This window comes from Grammomys surdaster, unplaced genomic scaffold, assembly GCF_004785775.1.
Source record: "Grammomys surdaster isolate TR1022 unplaced genomic scaffold, NIH_TR_1.0 126271, whole genome shotgun sequence".
Taxonomy (NCBI): domain Eukaryota; kingdom Metazoa; phylum Chordata; class Mammalia; order Rodentia; family Muridae; genus Grammomys; species Grammomys surdaster.
Window position 1 is genome coordinate 1,359,909 of NW_021621071.1, and position 18,855 is coordinate 1,378,763.

The 18,855-nt window shown below is 40.4% G+C and overlaps 1 protein-coding gene across 4 annotated transcripts in view; it reads left to right on the forward strand.

Moving 5' to 3' along the window:
• Osbpl8 (oxysterol binding protein like 8) overlaps positions 1 to 18,855 on the forward strand; it is a 134,906-nt gene that overhangs the window by 46,918 nt on the left and 69,133 nt on the right. For 2 of the 4 annotated variants that reach the window (XM_028759031.1, XM_028759032.1), the window contains exon 3: positions 15,282 to 15,318. The exons of the other annotated variants lie outside the window; for them this stretch is intronic. In XM_028759031.1, the coding sequence (XP_028614864.1) occupies positions 15,282 to 15,318 (37 nt within the window). The remainder of the gene's footprint in view (positions 1 to 15,281; positions 15,319 to 18,855) is intronic. 4 annotated transcript variants of the gene reach the window in all.

The window sequence follows — 18,855 nt, forward strand, 5'->3', positions numbered from 1 at the left end:
GTGTATGGCTGGTGAGGTGGCTCACTGGGTAAGGACACTTGCCACCGTGCCCGACAGCCTGAATTTCATCTCCAGAATGCACTCGATAGAAGGAAAAACCTGACTCTGGCAAGTTGTCCTCTGCCCTCCATCTGTTTGCAACAATGTGTGCTCCACTCACATTGTATGGTTCCCAGTGCACAAAAGAAAAGAAACCTTAAAAAGGTAAAATACAGTTAAACACCAATGTTCCCTTAGAATTACATAATTTCATGTTGATATTCAAAGTAGGTGTACCTACATAAAAAATAAAATAAAATATTCCAAGTACACAGTGAGATTGAAAAATACATAAAATAAAACATTCCAAGTACAAGTGAGATTGTTCAGTGAATTTGGGGAGGCCAGTGAAAGGAAGAGTTAGTTACAAGAAAAATAGTTGGTTCTCTACACAGTATATCAGCAGATTTCCTAGCTAAAATTGTGTGTATTGATTTGCATTTTTGGTTGGAAATATTTTTCCCCCATTGGTGGTGATAGAACCCAGGCTTTGAACATGCCATGCAAATGCTTTACTACTGAACCTACGTCCCCAGTCCTGCTTGGGAACCTTAAAGTACCATCCTAGGATTCTTGAATTCCCAAAAGGCTTTCACAAAATGTGAGATCAGATTTTTCTTTGTATTTGATGGTATTTGATACTTTTTGCTTTTTATTACTTTCTTGTACCTGTGTATTGATTTGGTGATTATTCCAATGTATGTTTGTGAAATCTTGTGATTTCATTGTTTTTTTGTTTTGTTTTTTAATTTTTTCCACAGGCTATTTTTGCCTTAAAAAAAGGGATTTGTTTTATTTTATGTGAGTGGGTGTTCTGCTCAAATGTATGTCTGTATACTGGTGCCAAAGAGATGAGAAGAGAGTATTGGACCCCTTGGAACTGGGATTATGAATGGTGTGAGCCATCATGTGGGTGCTGGGAATGGAACCTACGTCCTCTGCAAAAACAAGTGCTCTTAACTGAAAAGCCATTTTTCTATCAGCAGTGTTTCACTATTAAAGTGACTTTTCTTTTAGAATCGCAGAAAAGTTACAAAGATAGTTTCTACATCTTCTGTATCCACTTTCCTCTATTATTTTATATTTAGTATGGTACATTTGACATAATGAACCTAGACTGATTATATATATACACATACACATGGACATGTATGTATGCACATATGTCTACAAAAATTGTACATGTATGTGTGGTATATGCATGTTTACCTGTTGGCATATGTGTGTGGCTGAGCACATACAAGTAAGTATGTGTGTATGTATAGGCCAGAGAGTAATGACTTTTGTTCTTCATAGCACTTGAGATGGGATCTCCTACCAAGAGCTCATTGGAATGCACCGATTTCCTTAGGTTGAGTGAGCAAGTAAGTGCTCCTCAAGGCTTGTCTCTGCATGGGAGAGATGAGAGTCCGCTCCTTATGTCTGGAGAGCGGAGATTCCAGGCTCCTTATGTGTGTTAGGCCTGTTTTTAATGTGGGTGCCAGGATCTTAATGCTTGTTGCGTGAGCACTTCATGATGTGAGCCATGTTCTCAGTTCTGATTGTTTTCTTAAATACAGGCCTGACATTGAACTTGCTGTATAGATAGCTGAGGATGATCTTGAACTTCTGTCTCCTGCCCATCTCCTAAGCAGTGGCACATACCAGCATGTCTAGTCTGTGGAGGTCTTGGGATCAAACACAGGACTTGGGGCATGCTCGGCAAGCCCTCTACCAAATACACTGCATCCCCAGCCCTCATTGATAAGTTATCATTGATAAATCTTCAGTTAACTGTATGTGCTCTTATGGAGGTAAGAGAGCAACTTGTAAGAGGCGATTCTCTCCTTCCATCATGTGGGTCCTGGAGATTGAATTCAGGTTGCCAGGCTGAGCCACCTTTCTGACCCAATCAGTTATTAGCTACTGATGTTGATTCTTGGTTCAGATTTGCTTAGTTTTGCCTTATGTTCATCTTCTGTTCGAAGGTCTCATTCAGGATGCCACATTGCATTGTTACCAATTGTTTGGTTTTTTTTCCTGTTAACTTTATTTCCCTTACATGTAGCCTAACTAAAGTGAACCAAAGATTCCAAACAGTGGCCTGGAATTAAAAAAAAAAAAAGATTCTAACAATGGGACATGACGGGTTTATTCATCTCTGCTGCATGTGTCAATTTCATAGTTCAGAAATCTAAATTAGAAATGATATGTACTTAGGTATCGTATAATCAGTATGGACAGTATAATTTTTAACCAGAAAACTGAAATAGAAAGGTTTTTGTTTTGCTGAACCTAGGTTTGAGGGGAACTGGATTTGGTGGCTTATTTCTTTCAGTATAGATAAATAAAAATTCAGATTTTAAACAGATGGACTGAGGTTTTTCTGTTTACCACTAAGTACTATTTTCCATAAGCTCTAAGGCTTGCTGTAAGCAGGATATAACAAATACTGAGAAGTCCAAGGTCTCTCAGGCAGTTAAAATTGTGTGCATTCATCTCAAAATAATTTTATCAGTGAAACAAAGGAGCCCATACAACTTTTGAAAGAAGTATACGGGATTAGGGTTTTATAGTATGAAAGACGAAGGCAATTATGTGGGGGGAGAAGGTGTCAGAGACAAAAGAGAGTAGCAGGGGCAGGACAGACAGCATGGCTCCTCTCCTCTGTGGATGCTGTGTGTTGGCAGTGAAAGCCCACGGGGAAGGGAAGGGGGTGGAGAGCAGGAAATGGAGGTGGTGCAGACACACAGACACACATGCAGAAGGCTTCTCAGGACTGTTATTTTGCATGCTGGCTAATTAAAAAAAAACAGAAATAGAAATCTTACACGTTAGACATATTTGAAGATAAATTTGGAGTGGAAGTCCTACCAAATCTCTATCATTTTATCTAGCAAGAATGGAGTGGTCAAAATGTTTTCATCTGGATTCAGTAGGCTTTCACTTGCTTATAACTGTTCAGCATGATATCAGATTCAGTGTGGTGAAGGAGCACCGTGGAGGGACAGCAAGCTTGAGGATGATGGCGTGTGTGTGTGTGTGTGTATGTGTGTGTGTGATAGCATGGATGGTGAGATGGACAGCATCTGTGAGTGGAGAAAAGCTCCTTTGGTTAAATATTTACCTCTGCTGCTGGATAACGTAACCTACTTCAGTTAGCACATTCCAGGAGCACAGTGTCTTGCATCCATGCCTGCCTCATGGAGAGTAGGTCTGGGGCTCCTAGGAAGTGCTGTTTGCTGCAACAGAGGGGTTTTCAGACACTGTGCTAAGAGACGTGAGTAACAACTAAGATGTGCCAACTGTCTGCCCGACTCAGAACCCATCGATCGTAAGCGGGTTCCAGTGAGCTCATTGAACTCTCTCAGCTTTCTGAGGGAACTGTCGCTCCTGTGTAATGGGTAAGGACAACTGGTTTCTTAAGGCTACACAGTTACTAAGTAGCAGAACTGGCATACATTTTGGATCTGTAGGTCAGACTTTTTTCCTGTATCTCACCTGTCCTAGAATGAGATCATATAGTGCCTTGAATGCTAGTTTTTACTATTTTGGATTTTGTTTTTAAGATAGCATTGGACTATTACATTTTTTGAAGAAGATGTGGATTGTGATGTGCATTTTTTAATCCCAGCATTTGGGGGACAGAGGCAGCAGGCAGATCTTTGTAAGTTCAAGGATAGCTTGATTTACCACAGAGAGTTTCACGACAGCCTGGGCTACATAGAGAGAGACCTTGTTCAAATGAATGAGAAACTAATCCAAGCGATGTGGTTTAGGGGGATCATCTTGAGAGGACTGTGGAATATTGAAATGACAATCAGCCGGACATTGGAGTTTTTCTTTCTTGCTTTGTTTTGAAATAGATTTTCACTGTGTACCCTAGGATAATGTGAAACTAGCAATGTACTTCAATGTGGTTCGATGAACTTGTGGCCAGCCTCCTGCCTCTGCTGTCATTTCAGGTGTGTGTTACCATGCTCCCTCTGAACACTGGAGTTGTCTAGTGTGCTTTATGAAATTCCAGTGCATGGCTACATCTTTGTTCATGTGAATTAAAATCCCAGATGGTGAGATGAAGGCATCAGTTCCTACACGTTCCCTAGGTGATGGCAGTTGCAGCTAAGATTGATGATGGAGATAGAGGCTATTGAGAAACGTTATCTTCATGGCAGCTTAAACTGTAGGGCAGCAATGTGTCTATACAGAAATATGTGAAGGGAATTAGAGATACATACTAAGAGGACCTGAAGAGTCTGTGGCAGCAGCATGCAGCGGGTAGAAAGTGGACTCAAGCTTCCATAGCTGATAGTACTTTCTGTCTGTGAGTTTGTGGGTTTTAGGGCATTAGTACATGTACCAGAGGAGATAAGTTCATGTGCTCATACACAGGATCAGGCAGATTATGTGTACGATGCAGAGAGGACCAGAAGAGTCAGTTTTTTAGAGGAAGAGAGAAAATGCTGTTAGGACATGCTTTTGGAGTTAATGCTTGACTTAAGTGTTGAAAGGAGCACAGGTCCTTTGCTGCCTCCATGAGCGTGCCACTGAGGGCAGTGGGCAGCAGTACAACACGGTGCAGCCTGGGAGCTAAGACACAGGTTAAAGGTCTAGTGGGAACAGTGCCGAGTGGTGAGCTTTGGGGACAGGTGGCTCTCCCTTCACTTTGCTTCTTGTTTGATTATTTTGAGATGGGATCTCACGTAGCTCAGGCTGGTCTTGAACTCACTATGTGTAAGAAGATGATTTTGAACTCCTGGTCCTTCTGTCTCACCCCCCAAGTGCTGCCGTTAGAGAAGTGCCATCACACTCAGCTCTTTATTTTATGGTAGTTCTTTCATGATTGTCTCCCATCACCCATTTCTCTGTTGCTCTGTTTACTGTTAGTTCTTAACCCTTTCTTAACATCAGGGCTTTTCTAGTTGCTCTGTTTAGTAGTAATCTCTCTCCAGAGAGAATATGGTGGAGTTATGGCAGTACATAGAAAAGGTTCCATTTAGTATTTGATGTGTATTTGGTACTTACTGAGAGCACTGTTTTTAGAAAGAACCGTTAAGACCCCTTGGAGTTTTCTGCACTCTTATTCTGAATTTTGTTTACCCTCTTCCCATTAGATTTTTAGACTGTATTGTATTACTATTGTACTTGTGTGGTGAGAAAAGAAATTATTTCTTGCATTCTTAGCTATGTGCTCCATCCTGAGCTATGTATCTCACACACTTTCATGGGAATCTCTATAATACCATGAAGGTAGGTATTCTCTGTAGAAATGAAGAAACAGGCTCTCAAAAGCCCATTGCAGTAAGGTCCCTTAGCCAGGCAAACAGTACAGATATTCTAAGTCTGTTTTTCCTGTCATTGTATACAAAGACATATTTTTATGTCATAAAGTCATCTATATTACACCTACTTTTTTAACCATACTTTTAAAGTATTTTGTATTCAGTATCTAATATAATGCACATTTTGAAAATTATGTGTTACATGACCATTTTCTAGAGTTTGATTCTTTAGGACTTGTGTCTTTATGTCTGAGATTCATTTTGATCCTGGGTACAAATGGTTTCTGAGACCTGAAGAACAAGTAACTACTTCCTTGTCTAGATTTATGAGTCATAGAAATCAATATTTCCATAGCATTAGCAATCTTGTCTATGGCTTTATAATATTCAGCAAGGTATGCTTTGCCATGATTCTTATGCCGTGACTTTTAGAAAGAGAGTAGACTTCTAGAAGCTGAGAAGAAATTTGTTATTATGTCTTTATTCACATCTTGATCCTGAATCATTTTCTCCCTCCCTCCCTCCCTCCCTCCCTCAAACATAAAATTCATGGATTTGTGTAAATGATGCATGTAATTTGCCAGATGAAGTTCCAAGTAAGCTAAGTTCTTTCACACTGAAAATGAAAATAGTTCAAACCCATCCCGAGGTTCAGCTTACATTGTAAGAGCACCTGAAATGTTTACTAACCTGCATTTCTAATAGAACCGGTTCTCATATCTCACCTGGTGTGATTGTGGTATGATAAGTGGTTTTGGTTGTACTGTTTCTATAACCTTTCCAGGTAACTGGTTGATTGAGTCAGATTTAGGGGAACATATTTCATGACATCAAAGGGTAGGTTTGTAGGTTTAAGTCTTTTCATGGGCAGTTGGGACATTTCTTTTGCTTTATGACCACAGTTTTCTTTCTGTTGCCCCACCATTTAAAAGACATTAGTTATGAGTAAAAAATCATATTGATCAGTTTTTGAGCTTCTCTCTGTGTAAGTGCTAGCAAGAAGGTACCAATACTAGAAGAATTACCCCTTATGCCCCATCACTAAAAATGAGTATAGAATAGTGGATGGAAATCGATTATGTTGTTGATGACAGCTGAGGATGTTTGTAGGACTGAGGGAGTATCTGTGTTGTGGCTAGCCTGGTATACATGTCTTAAGACAGTAAAAAGAGAGAGTCCATACTTACACTCTGTATTAATTCTTTGTCATATTAGATGTACTGTCTAGTTTCTGATCAGCTTGATACAAGCTATAGTCAGGTGAGAGGAGGGAGCCTCACGTGAGAAAACACTTCCCTGAGATCTGGCTGCAGGGAAGCAGGTAGGGCATTTTCTTGAACGGTGTTTGATGGGGGAGCGCCCAACCCATTGTGGGTGGTGCCATCCCTGGGCTGTTGGTCCTGTGTTCTATAAGAAAGCAGGATGACCAAGCCATGGAGAGCAAGGCAGTAAGCAGCAGTCCATCATGACTCGTCTTAGTTTAGTTCCTGTCCTGACTCCTTCAATGATGAACAATACTCAGGGTTTATTTGGCTTATGCTTCCTTTCAAGATATTAGGTATGCAATATACTAACATTTTGGAAATAAAAAAGATAGGCAAAATTTACTTTTGTCTTAGAAAAATTGAACTAATACATTTAGCAGACAGGAAAGCAGAAAACTACACATAAGACGTTTCTTACATGGGCCTGGTAAGGAGGCTCACTGGAGAAAGGGCTTGCTGCATGAACCTGATGACCTGAGTTTGATTCTTAGAACCCAAGTAAAAGTGAAAGGAAAGACCTGACTCCACAGAGTTGTCCTCTAGACCCTGCCTGCACTCTAGCGCGAGCAGCCCCCATGTCCCCCAACAGAAGAACAGGAAGAACCTCACTGTTTATTGAGGTTATAATAATTATTAACCCCTGTTCACTCATGTGCTTATTCATTCATTATTCATTGAATGTCTATAATATGTCAGATTTTCTTGTTGCTTTAAGACAGTAAACATATAGTTCTTACTTACACTCTGTATTAATTCTTTGTGTGTCAGATGTGCTGGCTAGTTTTATATCAGCTTGACGCAAGCTAGAGTCACGTGAGAGGAGGAAACCTCAATTGAGAACATGCCTCCCTAAGATCCGGCTGCAGGGAAGCATGTGAACAGCCACAGTGATTACAGCAGTGAACAGACCCGGTTCTCAGTGCCGTGGAATACTGTCTGAGTGGTCCTGTGTCAGTGTGCTGAGGACTAAAGCGTGATAGGGAGGAGAGTGTGGCTGACTGGAGAAGAAGCAGGAGCCTGTAAAGAGACTTCTGAAGAAGCAGCTGTTGAGCAGAATCTTCAGGACGTCCCTGTCTTCCTGTATCCCATGTGCCCCCTCTCTGGTGGAGATTGAACATGGGTCCTTCTACACGCTAGGAAAGTGCTCTGCCCATTTCTGTACACTCTGTATATTTTGAGGTAAGATATGGGTCTGCTTAAGTTCTGTAGACTGGCCTTGTACTCATTCTATAGCCTAGGCAGACCTTGAATTTGTAATCCTCCTGCCTCAGGCTCCTAAGTAGCTGTGATTACACACTTGCAGAACCAAGCCTGGTTATAGGGTTGTTTTCTGACCAGAGAGTGACGATGTTCTTAGAATTTGTGGGTCTGTTGATTGGCCTATAAAGGCTAGGTGCAGGACTGCTGTTTCAAGGAATCGATGGGACTCTGGACGCTGCCCCAGTCCTGTCTGGTGCTAACAGAAGTTATGCAGTGGCAACACACGTGGGATAGCATGCTCTTACACTGAGCAGGAAGGGAAAAGACTCTGAGGGTCAGATGGGGAGCTAACTCCAGATTGAACTTTGGTAACAGAATTGATTTTGTAAGTCCGTTATAAATGAATTATACATGGTTATATTGCCACTAAGATGAGAGGACTGTCAAAATGTTGGGCAGCTAAACAAAAAGAACGCTTGGGGTGGAGGGTGGGGGTGGCACAGATGACAAATCACTGTGCATAATCAGCTCTGGCAGTCAGAAAGGCAAGTGGAGTTTTTCGGCTCTCTTTTGGGAGATCAAACCATTTCTGTGGGATGAATAATTTACCTGAATTGTAGGTTTTGAGTACCAGAGTCTGAGGCGTTTTTTGTAGAGAATAATGTATCAAATGGTTTTGAGTGGAGGAATAACACAGTCCACCTGATCGTTTAGGAAATTATCTTAGGTTGAATACTCTCCAGCTCGGTTCTTTTTGTTACTTAGACAAACTTACTAAATTTCACAGTAGCTCCAGAAAATGGTAAAGTTTAGTAACTAACACATTCACAGAGGAGAAAAAGAGACATGACAGGAGTGATGGGCTGTTTTGAAAAGTGATTAAAATTGAGTAGCCCAGATATAACTCATTAGTGACGAGGGAATACAATGCGTACTTGTATCGTGTTGGTCTTTGCAGTAGGATATGACTTTTTGAATTTCAGTATTTAGCATGGTGAATGAGTGGTATGGACGTCATTGTGGATGCAGCTTTGAAGAGTGAGCGGGGTTGAGACATGGCACGCTGGGAGTGGCAAGTTAGAGAAGAGCCTGGGTTGAGAGAGCATTGTTGTAGGGGAGGAGACTAATTAGAACTTAATGATTTGATCAGAAATGGGGGTGCAGTGGTCTGTCTGAGGAGGTGGAAAAAAAGATGGATAAATGGGGAAAAAATGGTTTCTGAGAGAGAACTAAGTGTTTTGTTTTTCAGAAAAAAAAAGCTTTCTAAATAAACCTAAAAGCCTTTCCTTCCTAACAGAATTTTAGAACAAGAAGTTAATTGCTAAAAGTGTCCAAATGCATGGGTAGAAGTGTTTTGAGAGATAAGCTATATCTGCAGAGGAGACTTGGACGTTATCTGAAGAACAGGACTGGAGGCTGCTCTGATCACTCACTGACTGAGAGAACACACAAGGCAGGAAGACAGGGCTACATTAGTACACTTGGGAAATATCAGGAAAGCCCTTTAAAGAAAAAAGTTGATAGAATGTAAATCATACCAGATGAATATTCATTCCAGAGAGAACTTTATATCGTGACAGGTTGCAATTTCCTGAAGTCACAGGATTTCAAAGAGAAAGGGGAAGGATTTAGTTCCTACTATGAAAATACTCTTGAACATCCCTGCCTTCCTCTGCGTGTCACTTTATAGAATATTGTTTCATCATTTAACTCTTGTAAACTCTGGGTGTTGTTGAGTTTCAGACCTCAGGAATTTGAGATGAAATTGTTCCTGAGACATTTTGAATCTTTTTTTTATTTTTTCTAAGATCATACCATATTTAGAGTTGCTGATGTTCAAGGGACAGTAAATGTATGATCTTGCATTTAAGATGCTAATATTGCTGTGTTTTACTATGATTTTAAGTTTGAGGTGGATATTTTCTGCTGCACTTTATACATTGTCATTGTGTAAAACATCATGTGTAGGTAGAAAGATCAATTTAAAATTTTGTTTCCCTTTCTTATTTCTCTATAAAAATAATGCATAGTAGTGTACCCTAATTAAATACTATGCAAAAAATACAATAAGTAAAACTCTGCCTTCTAAATATAATGACATTTTGGCGAATTTTTTGTCCTAAGTGTATTTGTCTTACATTAAACGTTGTAAGGTGGAGTGAGTACCTAGAGGGCCAAAACATGTTATAGTGTAAAGCTCTAGGTCCCAGGAAAAAAAGGTTCTTTTAAAAATCTTTCATGTAAAACTCAAGTATAAAATGTGCACAGTTTTTGCAGAAGATTACAAGAATATGAAAAATTGAAGCTAAGTATAGCGTGACTCCTGTTCTAAGAACATGTTGTTCCCAGCTGCATTATATAGCCATCACTGAAGTTTCTTATTCTCAGAGCCAAAGATAGTGAACAGAACACCCTGAGATGCTTGGTGTAATCCTCCCAAATGTGGGTGCTGGGGGCTGCCTGCCACAGGATTGCTTCTGAAAATCTGAGCTGCTAGCTGTATTGGGGAAGAGGTGTCACCAGCTGTGTCCTTGTTGGATCAGCTCTCTGTGCTTTGCCTTATACTCACCAAATGGCCCTAAGTCAAGATGCTGCATATACAGGGAAGAAAGTGTGTGTAAGGCTTTTGGATTTACACCAGTGTCATGGAATCATTTCTGTACCACAGGGTGATGTTGTCTTGGTCTGTTGAGATGGAGGAGTTCCTAGGTTGAAGGGCTGGTGATAAACTTCTACTCTGTCCTTTGTGTGGAATACTCATAGATGAGTGGCATACATTTAGATATAAAATAAAATTAGATCACAGTTCTCATATGACAGTTTTTATGATACTCATAGACCAATGATTTAAATAATCTTGTAAATATTTAGTGCTTCCAATGAAAATGTTTTGTAGCACACAAATTCCTAAATAAAAATTTCTAGTCACATTAGTTGTTTTTTTTAAACTGCATTCAGTCAAATAGAAAATTTATTTCTGTAACAAATTACTGTGATGAGTTTGAATATTTATTGAATTAAAAGAGAAAATGTTTTATCCTATCTTAATGGTCTTTCTCTAAACGCAATAAGAAATTTCTAGATTCTTTGAGATGTGAGTAGTGTTTTAGTACTTTAGTGAAAGCCAATGAGTGCCCAGCTTATGTTAAACAAATGTATAAGATACTTGTGTAGAGTTATTCCACATTAGATATTTCATGATCTTTATGTATTACACAACATGGTACCGTATTCTAAAAATGTAAGGATAACAAACTAGTCTGTGTCTACTTAGTGATCTACGTTACTTGACAATAAGGGGCTCACTTGCTTATAACCTGCTTCCCATTAGCATCCTCCAACATGGAAAGGATGGTTTATTGGCAGGCCATGGACCGCCTCCCTCCCATCCATGTCTTCTGGGAAATGTCTCTGAAGCCATCCTGTGTTCGCGTGGCGCCTCAGCTGTGGCTTTCAGTGCTTCTGCCTGAGTCTTAGACTTGTCCATTATAATTAGTTTTTCTTGCGATTGTTCCTTTAAGCTGTGCAACATATGTGTCACGGCATGTGTCATTCGTCAGTGATCAAGGCTTGAGGTCACAAACCTGACTCACACAGACCATCACTTGTGCTTCCTCTACCAAGAAGACTTCTCTGTACAGACTTTACACATCCAACTGCCTTCATGGCCCCCTCGTGGATGTCTTCCTGAGCCCCTTGGAGTTCTCCCTGTAACACAACTGCAACTGCTCAGCTAATGGCATTTCCAACGTGCAGGCGCTCAATTCCGACTACTTGAAGTCATCTTGATACCCCGTCTCTTGACTCCCACTTGGTCTGCTTGGACATTCTGCTACTGTACTTTCAAAGTATATTTAGAAGTGAACAACCTTTCACTACCTGTCCTGCTGCTGCTGTGTATCCCCGGGTTGTCTCAGTAAACTCCATACATACTCCTGTTCGTATAGTATTTTCAGAATAGTAAGTTGGAACAATTCTGTTACAATACAATCAGACCATGTCAATCCTTTTTTCAAAACCATTCTTGCTTCCCTAATCCCATTCAAAATACAGCCAAAGCTGCAACAAGACTCTGAAAGGCCTCCATAATCTAGGGTCTTTTACCACACTGACTTCAGTGTTCTTACTCTTCACCCCCTGATGTGTCTAGCTTCTGCACTCACTGATTCCCATACCCTCGGCACTGGCCTGCATAGCAGTCGTCTGTATATAGTTTTCCTTCCCTGTGGAGTAATCTCTGGCAGTTTTTTTCCTCTTGCTCGTGGACCACTGTGGTAGGGTGCTTGCTGTTGGGGTTCCTGTCTAAAGCCATGAGCTCCTTTTTCTTGATGTTCTGTATGCCCCTGTTCTCTGCTTATTTTTTTTTTATTTTTAGGTTATGTAGTATACTATAAGTTAGTACCATTTATTATGTTCTTCTACACTTTCTCCACTGAAATTTAAGTACCACTTTGACAGAATTCTGGTTTGGTGGTGTGTGAGTCAAACCCAGGGCTAGAGTTAGGTTCACATTTACCACTGAAGGACAAACCCCAGCCCAAGACAGGATTTCTGTCTGTTTCATTTACTGCTAGGATCCTTTGGTGTTGAAGCTATGTGTCTATAGTTGTTACCCAGTAAATATTGGCTATATGGATAGTAGATATTTCAAGTCATTACTCACTTTGTCAAACTGAACCAGTTAGGATTAATCCAATGGCATAAGCTGCAAATGGCACAAATATGCTGAAAGGTGTAATGTCGATATTATAATGCAATTATTGGAACAATGCCTCAAGTTACTGTCTGTGTTAGAGATAGTTTTGGAGAGTGAATGGGTGAGGGATGGAAACTGCACAACAGTCAGCACAGTACTGTTAATAGAATTAGAGACTGTTAAACAAAACTGTACAATGAAAATGAGCTTATTAACCGTTCACTCCAAATAGAAATGAATTCTAAAGCCTTCAAATAGGTTTGTAATGTGAATTTTATGTGTGTGTATGTGTGAGCACCCATGTTTTGCTCTTGTGTGTTTGTGATTAAAACTACAGTTTTCCCTCGTGAAGTTACGGGTAAATCTAGGGGAAACTAATAATGAAAAAAATCTTTAAAAGAATAGCAATTTGCGAAGACAATCCAGAATGGTATCCAGTGGTCCTTCCTCCCTGGTGACTAGGGAAGTGACGGAGAGGAGAGTACCCTTCCCTCACAGAGAGTGTAGAACCACTGAATTTCCTTTTGTTTGTTTTGGCATGGTTTTGCCAGGGGTTGTTTTAAGACAAAAGTAAATCTAGGTTTTCTCTAAATTTATCGTCACAAGAAGATTTTTTAAAAAATAGATGTCTTTGAAGCATTTAAATAGTTGCCTATAGTTGTCTCTGTCAGCTTCCCGCCTCGTACAGTTTTCCAATGTTACTTATTTATATATTATTATATGTAATATTTCATATTATATTATGACCCCAGAATTAAGTCATATTAAACAATGAGCATTTATTTCAAATTTTGTGAGTCAGGAATCCAAGAGCAGTTTATCATGTGGCTGCATCTCGTCAGGAGGTTGTAGCTAAGCATATGGACGGCTTCTGTCGTTGTGTGCATTGATGACGGTTGGACAGGAGAGTCCCTCCCTCTTCAAGCTCACTCCATAGCTCACCTCAGGGTGTACCTAGTAGGCCTCTCTGCAAGGCTGCCCTATGGAGGGCCACCATAGACACTGACCTGTGAGAGAGCACGGAGAACAAGACCCAGCCTCAGAAGAGGTTGCCATCCTTTTGCCATTTTCTCTTCATGAGTAGTGAGCTAGGCATGGAGGAGCATGCTTGCAGTCCAGGAGCTGAGGCAGGAGGATCAAGCCTGACATTATGTTAAAACCAAGCCTATACCTCCTACACCCAAAGCAAAACTTAACAAAAGGAAATTCAAAGATTGTGCTTTCTCTGAAGGAGAAAGGATTGTTTGCCAGGAAATAAGGACCCCTGGGTAGTAGTTTAAGGTTGTCTTCACAGGAACTTTTGCCTTTTTAATTTTTAAGGTTTATTTTTTATTTTAAATTATGTGTTTATTTGTGTGCCCTTTGTGGGTGTGTGCATGTGTAAAAGTGGATTCTCTGGAGTTGGAGTTACAGGTGGTTGTGAATCCCCGTCTGCCCCACTGTGGGTGCTAGTAACCAAATTCAGGTCCACTGGAAGAGCAGCATGTGCTGTCTGTAGCTGAGCCATCTCTCCATTCCCGATTCACAAACACTTCCATCTTTTACTTTACCCCTTTTAACCTCCTCCCTCAAGCTTGCTGTTTGTAATAAGGACCTGAGCACACTGAGTTCATTGTCAGTAGAGCTGTGGTCTGTGAAACCGAAATCTGTTCATAGAAGAAGAAGCATGGCTTGGCAGCTGACAAAAAATAAATAGACACTAGAACATGGTATCCATAACTGCTCAAGAGCTATCACATGCTAACAAAGTGTCAGGTAAGAGAGTCCTTCCAAGGAGATGACAGAAGCCTGCAGCAAAGGGCTCACCTAGTTTTGTCTCATTGTAATTACTTCACTGTTCCGGAAACACACTCTAATCAGTGGGAAGGCTTTAGGTTTGGTTTGTGAAGTGCAGGATACCTGAGAGCTGTGTACCTACTAAGGGAGTCTGAGCAGTTAGAAGAGTTTCTAGGTAGAGGTCTGCATCTGTTTGTTGCCAGTTTTAAGTTCTTCATTGAAGAACTGAGTCTTCTGCTTGGTGTGGTAGAACCTAGGAGGTTGAAGGAGGAGGACTGTGGGTTTGCCTAGAATACTTAGTGAGGTCGTGTTGGGGGTGGGCACCATGGAATGTGTCTTCTGACTCCCTAAAGGATTAGTAGCTGTAAGATATGCTTGTCATTAGTCAGTTCCAAGAAAACTATATCTGACTTAAAACTTAACCTGGGGTTATTTGTCTGACAACAACTGTTTCTCTTTTTCTTTTTGTCATTTGGTTAAAAAATGATCTATTTTATTGATGTCTTTGTAGAACCTACATCTTGCTTGTCTTTTATTATTCTAAGACTAAATCTCTGGAGAGTGCTCCGATGGTGTGCATAACTAATGCTTAGTAGTGATTGGGTGGTAGGTACTGTTAAAGCTTTCCATTTAAAAGGGTAAGTGACCTTCAGTGAGCTTAGATTTCTAAATGGTCTTACTGCTGCTTAGCCCTATCTGGAACTGTCGTCAGAAGGAACTTTGGGCTTGAGTAAGTGTAAAGCAATGTACTTTGGTGATTCTGCTTTCTCTTCACGGCTTCATTTCCCCAAGTTTAAACAAAGATTTGGTATCACCTAAGCCAAGGAGTTTTTTAATTATTATTTTTTATTTTTATTTTTTGGCACATAGAGGGAAATGTCTTATGAATTATGACGATTGAAACTAATGTGCATGTGCTTCCTACTCACAGACTAACGCTGTTCTCTTGTCCTTTTGTCTCGCTGCTGCTTCCGTCCGTCCGGTGTTTGCTTCTCCCTGGTTTGGATTGTGTTTGTTTGCTGCTCACTCCCTCTGCATTAAAAGCTTCTTGGTGATAGCAGAGATGTCCTTGGGCCATCAAGTAAGTAGCTACAGTCGGAATGTCATGCTTTGAAGATACAATAATATTTGGTGTTACTTACAAATGAAAAATAGTATTTCAGTTTTGATTGTAGAGATGCTCAATGACCACAGTTCTCTGCTGCTGTTGTCTAGGTGAGAGCCACAGAGTCTGTATGTAAATCACAGTCTTCCAGAGCACTGGCTCTCAACCTGTGGGGTCAGACAGCCCCTTCATGCATCACAAAACAGGAGATGTACATTATGATCCATGTCAGGACCAAGATTACAGTTCTGAAGTAGCAATGAAAATCATTTTATGGCTGGTGTCACCACAAGATGAGAAACTGTATTTTGGAAGCATTAGGAAGGCTGAGGAACCACTAAGTTAGAGGCTGATTCATGATTTAGTAAACCCCCCTTCTTACAAGACCCTTGCAGAGTCACAGGCGTAAAGAGATTGTATAAGGACTTATTTACGGCCTCAGGAAACTGAGAAAGTGTTTTCATTTATAGAATTTTAATGGAATAATTGGATTGTCATTTTTGTTTGTATTTTGGAGATTTTTATGAAAGTTTTATTTTATGAATGTTTTATTTTAGAGGTCTAGAAGGTTTCTCTTTAAAGATAAAATTATATTCAATTTACTGTAACAGATTTTGCTGGTTTTGTTGTTTTCTAGATAGGGCTGGACATTGTAGTGGCTTTTGAATAAGCACAACAAATAAAACGTGTCACTGCAGATTGTTGTAGTCCATGTAGACAGTGACAGGAACAGTTGGTACATTAGAAATCATAGCAACACTCAGCCAAAAAGAACATCCAAGATCAGGTCATAGAATGCCGATTCTACAGATTAATCTTGAAGCTTAACTATCCAGGAAGTACAGCCCACTAAATGCTACTATTACTAATTCTAAAAAGTGACAGCAAAGCATTGTTGGCTGAATTTGAGTCTAACCAAGTAATTAAAATTTTATTCCATCATAAATTGAGCAGAGGTTTTGATTTGTATTAAATAACACATAGGAAACTGATTTCAGAGTTTATGTTTATAGATAGTCGCCTCACTGTTGCAAGCCATCTCTGTGCTCTGGGCCTCATATGGGGGGGGGGTCAAAGAGAAGGAATGAGCAAGATAATAGCAAAATTTCTTCATAATGAGATTTGTTGTTGTTGTTGTTGTTCTAAAGAGAGGGCAACTGGTGGCATGAATGTGGTTGCATAATCACATGACAAAATCATAATTTTCCTTAATTAATGTTTTAGTAAAAGGTAGAATATATAGACACACACACACACACACATCAATCTTTGGTCTATGTTAGTTTTTCTTTCAAATGCTTATTAGAAAGCATATTTCATTTTTTTTATAGAAAGCTAGTTTAAAGTAATACACTATTTCTTTTAAATCACAGCAGTTCTTACTTAAAATATGTTGCCTATTACATGCAATATTATCAGATAGTGGAAAACAAAGTTAGAAGAACATAAATCTCTTTTTACACAATTTTTATTATTTCAAGAGTATTTTTAAATCTTAAAACTCTCTACAGATATTACTAAATCTTACCACTACCTTAATTTTATAAAAGAGAGACTCCCAGATCTTCAGGGCTGTCAGGTTGACATACAGATTATTTAGGTGTCTTATTTTAGCTTCCATGCAGCAGAAGGGCAAATGCCAGAATTTGCAGTTCTTCAGACTTTGATGAGCTGTTGAGGATCGAGGGAAGGCGATAGGTTACCTGGACAGTAACTGCTGGATTAGGTATCCCAGTGTGCTTGCTGTCGGTAGGTGGAGTTGCTAAGTAGCTCCATGCAGTATAAATGGAGCCAGCAGGGGGCACTGTAGTGTCACCGTTGGCAGGTGAGCTTGTTAAGCTATGCTGCGACAATGATGCCTTTGCCAAATAGCTTTTCAGTTCTTTAGCAAACGTTTATCAGTTGTGCAAGCGGATACACACACAAACAACGTCACTGTGCTTCTTAAGCTTCTGTTCAGACAGTCCCACTGCTGTGCAGTTCCTGTAGGGCACTGAATGATTTGTGTTAGGAAGAGAAATGTTTGTGAACTAGTTGAGACAAAACACGCAGGAAGATGGGTTCTCTGTCTTACTGTAAAGCACTCTGAAAAAAGAGGTAACTTGAGAGCTGGGCACGAAGACACAGGGCTGTGATTCCAGCATCAGGGAGGCAGACCAGCAGAGGCCTATGAGGTCTTTCCAGTTTGAGTTCTTTGTTGGAGATCATGTCTCCAAGAAGCACATAAACGCTGCGTTAGAAAGAGGTGAACAGAACTGTTTACCTGTGTATGTAGTGGACTTACTTAAAACACATGCCTATGTGTTACTAAATGTAGAAACATGCTGTAATCTACTCCCTGGTGGCACTCCCCAGACGTGATGACTATGTTGTATTTTTTTAATCTTTTATCTTTTTGGTTTTTTTTTTTTGCTTAAAAAAGAATAAGGATCTTTCTTTTAGTTTTTAAAGTTATATATTATTCCTCTCTCTCTCTCTCTCCCTCTCTCTCTCTCTCTCTCTCTCTCTCTCTCTCTCTCTCTCTCTCTCTGTGTGTGTGTGTGTGTGTGTGTGTACACGCACCCATTGGTCACAGTATGCTTTTGGAGGTCAGAGGACAATTTGTGTGTATCAGTTCTCTTGTTCCACCATGTGGTTCCTGAATTTGGTTCACCACATTGGGTGGCAAGTGCCACCAAGGGGCTGGAGAGGTAGCTCAGCAGTTAACAGAGCTTGCTGTTCTTCCAGAGGACCTGAGTACCCAGTACCCACACTGGCTGGCTCACAACGACCCATAACTGTAGCTCTAGAGGAATCTTACACCCTTTTCTGGACTTCACACACATGTAACATACACATGCAGATATTACACACATTAAAAGAGAGAGATTTAAAAAGAAATAAAAGAATTAAAACAGGCTCAGGGAATGATAAGATGGCATTTTGGGGAATACTCAGGTGGCCATTATTGTAGAAGCCAAGAGATGAAATAAAGATAAACAGGTGCCAGGCCCTTTGACGCTTCTGCCAGTGGATTTAAAGAGAAACGAGCATGCGCTTGCGTTCTCTCTCTCTCTCTCTCTCTCTCTCTCTCTCTCTCTCTCTCTCTCCCTCTCTCTCTCCCTCTCTCCTTCTCTCCCCCCTCTCATTGTCTCTGTCTTTCTCTCATTCTCCCCTCCCTTCCTTCCTTCCTTCCTTCCTTCCTTCCTTCCTTCCTTCCTTCCTTCCTTCCTTCCTTCCTTTTCTTAGGGATTAAATCCAGGGTCCCACACTAGTGCAGCACATGTCTGCCTTGGTGCCTTCAGAGATCTAAAGGGAACACTGTAGCTCCCTCCTAGAACTGGAATTATGGGTGATTATGAACCACCATGTGGGAGCTGGGAACTAGGAACTAAACCAGAGTCCCCAACAAGAGCAACAAGTGCTCCTAGCTGCTGAACTCTCTGTCCAGCCCCTGCCAGGAAGCCTTTTGAACACAGACTTAGAAACCTACTATGAGTAGGTTGCCTGTGTTATTTGCTGTTTAGTTGTGGA